This window comes from Protopterus annectens, chromosome 15.part0, assembly GCF_019279795.1.
Source record: "Protopterus annectens isolate FY-2018-M chromosome 15.part0, PAN1.0, whole genome shotgun sequence".
NCBI classification, from domain to species: domain Eukaryota; kingdom Metazoa; phylum Chordata; order Ceratodontiformes; family Protopteridae; genus Protopterus; species Protopterus annectens.
The window spans coordinates 91227831-91234575 of NC_056749.1; the positions used below are offsets into that span (position 1 = coordinate 91227831).

The 6745-nt window shown below is 38.9% G+C and overlaps 1 protein-coding gene across 1 annotated transcript in view; it reads right to left on the reverse strand.

Moving 5' to 3' along the window:
• Positions 1–2095, reverse strand: part of OCRL (OCRL inositol polyphosphate-5-phosphatase) — a 2544778-nt gene extending 2542683 nt beyond the window's left edge. Inside the window, exons 1-2 of the mRNA XM_044057236.1 lie at positions 2078–2095; positions 1697–1785 (exon numbers count right to left, since the gene is read on the reverse strand). Coding sequence (XP_043913171.1) covers positions 1697–1785; positions 2078–2095 — 107 coding nt within the window. The remainder of the gene's footprint in view (positions 1–1696; positions 1786–2077) is intronic.
• Positions 2096–6745: the final 4650 nt, after the last annotated feature.

Below are 6745 nucleotides of genomic sequence, written 5' to 3' on the forward strand. Positions count from 1 at the left end.
TAGATCCTACCTTAAATCCACTCCACCTTAAATGCATGTACCACTACTGTTGTACATATCCTGTACCACTCTTACATACTTTTCTGACACTCCTGACTTCCTCAAACAATACCACAACTCCTACAATACCACAACTCCTCTCCAGGCACCCTCTCATATGCTTTCTCTAAGTCTACAAAAACACAATGCAAGTCTCCTTCTGACCTTCTCTGTACTTCTCCATCAACACTCTCAGAACAAACATCGCATCTGTAGTGCTCTTTTCCGGCATGAAACAATAATGCCGATCACTAACCATCACGTCCCTTCTTAGCTTGGCTTCCACTATTCTTTCCAATAACTTCATGCTGTGACTGATCAGTTTAATCCCTCTGTAGTTACTACAGCTCTGCACATCACCCTTATTCTCAAAAATCAGTACCAAAACACTTTCTCCATTCCTCAGGTATCCTCTCACTTTCCAAAATTTCATTAAACAATCTGGTTAAAAACTCCACTGCCATTTCACCTAAGCACCTCCATGCTTCCACAGGCATGTCATCTGGATCAACAGCCTTTCCATTCTTCATCCTCTTCATAGCTACCCTTTCTTCCTCCTTGTTAATCCATTGGACTTCATGATTCACTATCTCCACATCATCCAACCTTCTCTCCCTCATTCTCTTCATTCATCAACCCCTCAAAGTACTCTTTCCATCTGCTCAACACACTCTCCTCACTTGTAAGTATGTTTCCCTCATTATCCTTTATCACCTTTACCTGCTGCACATCTTTCCTAGCTCGGTCCCTCTGTCTAGCCAATCAGTACAAGTCCTTTTCTCCCCCCTTAGTGTCCAACCTTTCATACAACTCTTCATATGCCTTATCCTTAAGCCTTCGCCACCTCTCTCTTTGCCATGCACCTCATCTTCTTATACTCCTGTCTACTTTCTTCATCTCTCTGACAATCCCACTTCTTCTTTGCCATCCTCTTTCTCTGTATACTCTCCTGTACTTCCTCATTCCACCACCATGTCTCCTTGTCTTCCTTACTCTGTCCAGATGTCATACCAAGCACCTTTCTAGCCGTCTCCCTTACTAGCTCTGCTGTACTTAGACAGCTATTTGGCAACTCTTCACTGCCACACAGTTATATAAAATGTACACTAATGTTCCAACATTATCCAAAGCTTTAGTATATGGCACCGTGTTCGGAACTGGCCAGATCAGACAACTTGCATGTTGCATCAGACAAAAAAAAGACAAGAGTGATCAATATTTTCCAGTGTTAAGAGGATGAGGAAATACCATTGCAGCAGGTGTGAATTTGTTTTAGAGGAAACTTCGGCAACTTTTACTGAAGGAATTATATGCTACACAGTTTGCAAATATCTCCAGAATTAGTTAACTTCCAAATGTTACATCTGTGATGATCCCAAAAGGTAATCATTCCAGTAGAAAGCCCCGTGAGACACGCATCTTGTTGCTTAATCAGTGCCTTACCCAATGAATTACATTTGGCTTGAGATAGTGGTTTTATCACTTGTTCCCTTATGAGTAATTGTCACAAAAGCCTGGACAAGATAAACAGAATTACGTTTTTACTACTTAAAAACAAGTCTGTTTTGTTGCAGACTAACAGAAAAATAAAAAAAACTTTATTCATTAAGGTTTTGCATGCAAATAAATAAGAACTTTAAGTTCTTCTGGTACTTACTCATATTCTCCTCCACGCTGCACCAGAATAAGCTGTCGGGGCTCCTTCAGGCTGTTAGTTACCTCAAATCCTTCAACCACATGATTTCTCTGTTAAGGAAATCTAAACACTAATACTGACTCAAGTGTTCTTATCACGGCAGGGATGAATACAAAGAAGTGAACACTAATACTAAGTGTTCTACTACTGCAGCAGTGAACAATATAAAATATAAAACACAAAAAAGGCACTTCAGGGTATAAATCAAATGAGTTTATTTAAAACACACAAGGATGTTCTTTCTCAGCCATGCTCTTAATTACAGCGGACATATTTCAGCTTATTTAAACCAGTTATTCTCATCATAATACGGTAAAACTAGCACGTGAACTCTTTCCTTACCTCGGTCTGCTCCTTCATCTCAGACACCTGTTTTTCTACTTTGCACAGTGAATATTTTATTTTATTTATTTTTTTTATTTTACATTTGTTGACCGGGATAGTCCGACTGGATACATGTCCATTTTCAGCGGAGGCCCGGGGAGAAAAGCTCCACAGTGACAGAGGTTAATGCATTGAGATGATACAAAGAAAGTAAAAACAAAAACAAATTTATCTCCTATAATAGAAAATGCAACAAAGGAGATGCAGTAAAGTGTAAATAGTCTATCATATACAATATCAGCTATACAAAAATATTAACACAGATTCCAGCATACCAATTCTCCTTCTAGGCTAATCACTTTAGTTAAGAGGATAGAGAAAAAAGAAAGAAAGAGGGGATGCATCTAGGAAAAAGATCAGTACTTGTCTGAGAAAGGAATTAATCAGGACTTGAGCATTGACAGAGCCAATGCGACTTTAGATGGTGATTTAACCTTTTTTTGAAAAGGTATAGGGAGGAAATGCAGGAAAGGCTGGGAGGGAGGGAATTCCATATTTTACCAATGGCATTGGTAAAAAGTGAGGCACCCCCTACATTGTTGGCTTTGACTGTTTGAACTAGTAGCTTATTGGAGGAGCGCAAACTACTGAGATTATTGTAGGGTCTGATTAAATTTTTCAGCGCTGGAGTTTTGTCAGGTTGGTTCAGGATTTTAAATGCTTCAATAAGTTGGGTCTGCTGTAGAAGGTTTGAGAATTCTATCCAACCTAGGTTTCTTAGGGTAATACAGTGGTGTGTTCTGTAAGGCAGTCCCGATGCAAATCTAGCAATCTGATTATAGCAGCGCGATAGTTTATTGAGTTCAGCTGTGTTGAGATTAGTGAGCATAGGGGAGGCATACAGGAGGGTAGAGAGAAGATGTGAGTGGGCCATGGTCACTTTTGCAATTGGAGTAAGAAAAGATTTGATCCGGTATAGTGACCTGAGTTTTTTATTAACGGTTTTAATGGTCTGATTGATATGGATATCAAATCTAAGTTTATCTATGGAAACTCCTAATAGTTTGGTATAGGAGTCTGGGGAGATGATTGTCCCATTTTTGGAGTGTATAGAAAAGGATAGGGGTGTGGTCTTTTGACTGGGTTGAAAAAGTAGTAATTTGGTTTTGTTTGGATTCAGGATCAATTTACGTCCCAAAAGCCAATTCTCTACTGACATGAAACATGATTGAGTTTTGGATAATAGGTTGACAGGAGATATATCAGCACAGACTAATGTCGAGTCATCTGCATATTGAATGCAGGTGGCTTCAGGGATGGCCTTATACAGGTCATTTGTAAAGATAGTAAAAAGAAGAGGCCCCAGTATAGATCCTTGGGGTACTCCTATGGTATTAGGTAAGAGGTTAGAAAGCTTAGATTGCCAGAGTATGGCTCGTTTCCTATCAGAGAGATAGCCAAGAAACCAGTCCAGAGCTTGTTTGTCTAGTTGGAGATTTTCTAGTGTATGATGAAGTAGCTGGTGGTTCACCATATCGAAGGCCTTTGATAGGTCAAGAAATAGTGCTGAAGATATTTTTTTGTCATTTCGGTTGTGATTGACAGTGTCAGTAAAAGAGAGAAGAGCAGGGGTTGTACTATGGTGGGGTCTAAATCCATGTTGCGAATTGGTTAGTAAATTGTTTTGGGTAAGATAGTAAAGAAGTTGTGTATACACTTCTCCATGATTTTGGCCAATGGTGACAGTATTGCTATGGGCCTATAATTTGATAGTTCCGTTGATAAGCCACCTTTGTGGAGAGGTATGACATGGGATATTTTCCATATTGATGGGATTGTGGATTCTGCTATGGTTCTATTGATAAGTATCGAGATAGGGTACGCGATGGCATCTGCTGCTATCTGTAGGTATTCAGCTGGGAGAAGGTCTGCGGAGAGAGTAGTTGGGCTTTAGTTTCTTCAGTAAGGATCATATATAGGCAGTAGAGACAGGTTGAAATTTAAAGGTGGATTGTGACTGTTGGAAGTTTTCCGTTTTAATGGAGTTGGTGGACGGTAATTGATTAGCTAGGGATTGTATAGTGTCAGTAAAGAATTTGTTAAAGGAATTTGCTACGTCTTCAGGGGTTTTGTCACTTAGTTTTATTGGGGTAGGAGTAGAGGATTTACCTGGGTGGAGAAGATTATTTAATCCAGTCCAGAATTTTTGAGGGTTGTTTTGTTGTTTATTTTGGAGTTGGCAATAGTAATTTTTCTTGTCAAATAATGTTGCTTTTTTGGTCTCATTTCTTAGTTGTTGGAATTTTATGCGGTCCGTGGTTGATTTGGTTAAACGCCATATATTCCAGGTTTTGTTTCTAATTTTGATTAGTGATATGGTGTTTTTTGTTAACCAGGGTGCAATTCTTGTTTTTACTCTGATTGATCTTATTGGGGCGTGAGACTTAAGTATAGCTAGGAATATGCTATTAAAATGAAGTACTGCCTCCTCTAGGGGGAGATGCTTAAGGGATGCCCAGTTAAGGGATTTAAGTTCCATCAGGAATTTAGTGAGGTCAAAATGCTTCCTATTTCTGGACTGACCTGTACATAGGCGGAGTGGAGCTTATTACCTTCTTTTTCATAATAAAGGTGATGAGATGGTCACTAAGGCTGTTTGGAAGGGTCCCGGCCGTATATGTATGGGGTTGACTGTTGATGAGGATCCAGTCTAGGATACTCTCTTTTTGATTATTATTACCTACTCGGGTAGGGGAAGATATTAACTGACAGAATCCATGTAAGTTAATGTGGGTGGGGTTGACTTCTGAGGAGCATCGAGTCCAGTCTATATTAACATCTCCTAGAATAATGGTTTCTTGAGGATAGTTGTTTGATAGCCAGCTAAGGATGTGCTCAACTGTGTCAGAGTTATTCCCAGGGGGAATATAGGTCACAATTAGATTAATACTTTTATCTTTGTTTATTTGTAGTCTTAGTGCAAGTATTTCAGCATTAGAGATCTGAGGTGGTTGAGGTGAGTTAATAGTGACATTCAGAGTGCTCTTATAGAGCACCGCGATACCACCTCCTTTTTTTGTCGGGCGATCAGTTCTATATATATTATAGCCTGGTGGCATTACCTCATCATCTTTGGTCCCTTGTTTTAGCCAGGTTTCTGTTAGGCACATTATATCAGGGAGGTACATTGCTATTAGGGCGTGCAAGTTATGAATCTTATTATTTAAACTTCTTATATTTAAGTGGTATATTTGGAGGGAGTTTGGTAGGGTAAGCGGTGGGCTGTTTGCAATTGGAGTTGATGTGGGGCCTGGGTTAGGATGGATATCCCCATCTAAGGTTATATTTTTTCTTAGATAGTCTAATAGTCGCATAAGCTTAAATAGTAGTTTAAGTTCCTGTTTGGATTTGGGGTGCTTTGGGTTGGGTTTAAGGGGGTTGTGGTGATTGGGATGATATATTTTACTGGACAGATGGATGGTGTGAAGTTTAGGACGGCTTAAGGATGGGAAGGTACTAGTTTGGCTTCTGGGGTAGAAAAAAACCTGAGAGTGCCTGGTCTTCATATCTAGTTAGTAGATATAGTTTGATAATCAGTAGTAGAGTACAGGATACAATTTTTAGCATTGGCTTAATTGTGATGAGTGTTGTAGGCTTCATTTTATTTGGGCAATGATGCTTTGAATTGAGAAAGATATATGGGGGCTAGACAGAAGAAATTGGTAGGGAGGTGGGTGGAGACTTAAAGTCAGTTTGGTTGGCTAAAGCAGAAAAGTGGGGGTGTGGTTTGATAGGTATAAATGTAGCCCTACTGGGGGCGGGTGAGATATTGTTCTCTCTCTTTCTTCCCAGTATTTCTGTAGCTCACAGTTAACATTTTTCAGTATATCCATTAATTTTAATTTTCCCTACCCATTCCATGCATTTGTCTACTATAAATATATTTGTAAAAACACATGAACAGCAGGTAGAAAAAGTATTTCCACTTCTGTACACTGCAGTGACTGCTGAAGGCTATGAAAAGACTCACCATCTCAACTACTTGCAAAACCTTTTTTCTATTTAATCAGTTTTTATTGCTACAACAAACAAGATTACAAACCACAGAGAGTACACCGATATATCCTAAAGGAAACAACAATATCATGCTAAACACCAATTTAGAAAGGAGTACTAAAAGACATGCATCTGAAGGGTTTCTCCTCAGGCCTCCGCTGAAAATAGGCTCTGTCCTAGTTGGACTTTCCGTGTCAACAAACGTTAAATAAATAAAAATAAAAAAAGTGGAAGTTATATATATTATATTAAAATCTGTGGCAGCATATCTAAAACCTTCACCAAGAATCTGGGCACCTGCTAAATAAATAATTTAATGTGTAATTAAACTTAAATACAGACAATGTTTTTTTTTTTCTTTTTTTTTTTTACAAAGTTTAAAAACTATGAAGGATAATTAACTTTGGAAGGAAAGGAATCTGTCATCAACCACAAACTCTGGGTCTTACCAGTAAAAACGGGCCAGTCTGCCATGTGATGTACATTCATTCATTTATTAACCTTTGTTTACTGGGAAAGTCCTTCGAGGCACAGACCATCTTCAGCAGTGGCCGGGGAGAAAAAAGCTCCAATACAAATTTACGGAGTAAATGTACAGAAATTGAGACAAGACAAAGATAAAATTTAGGT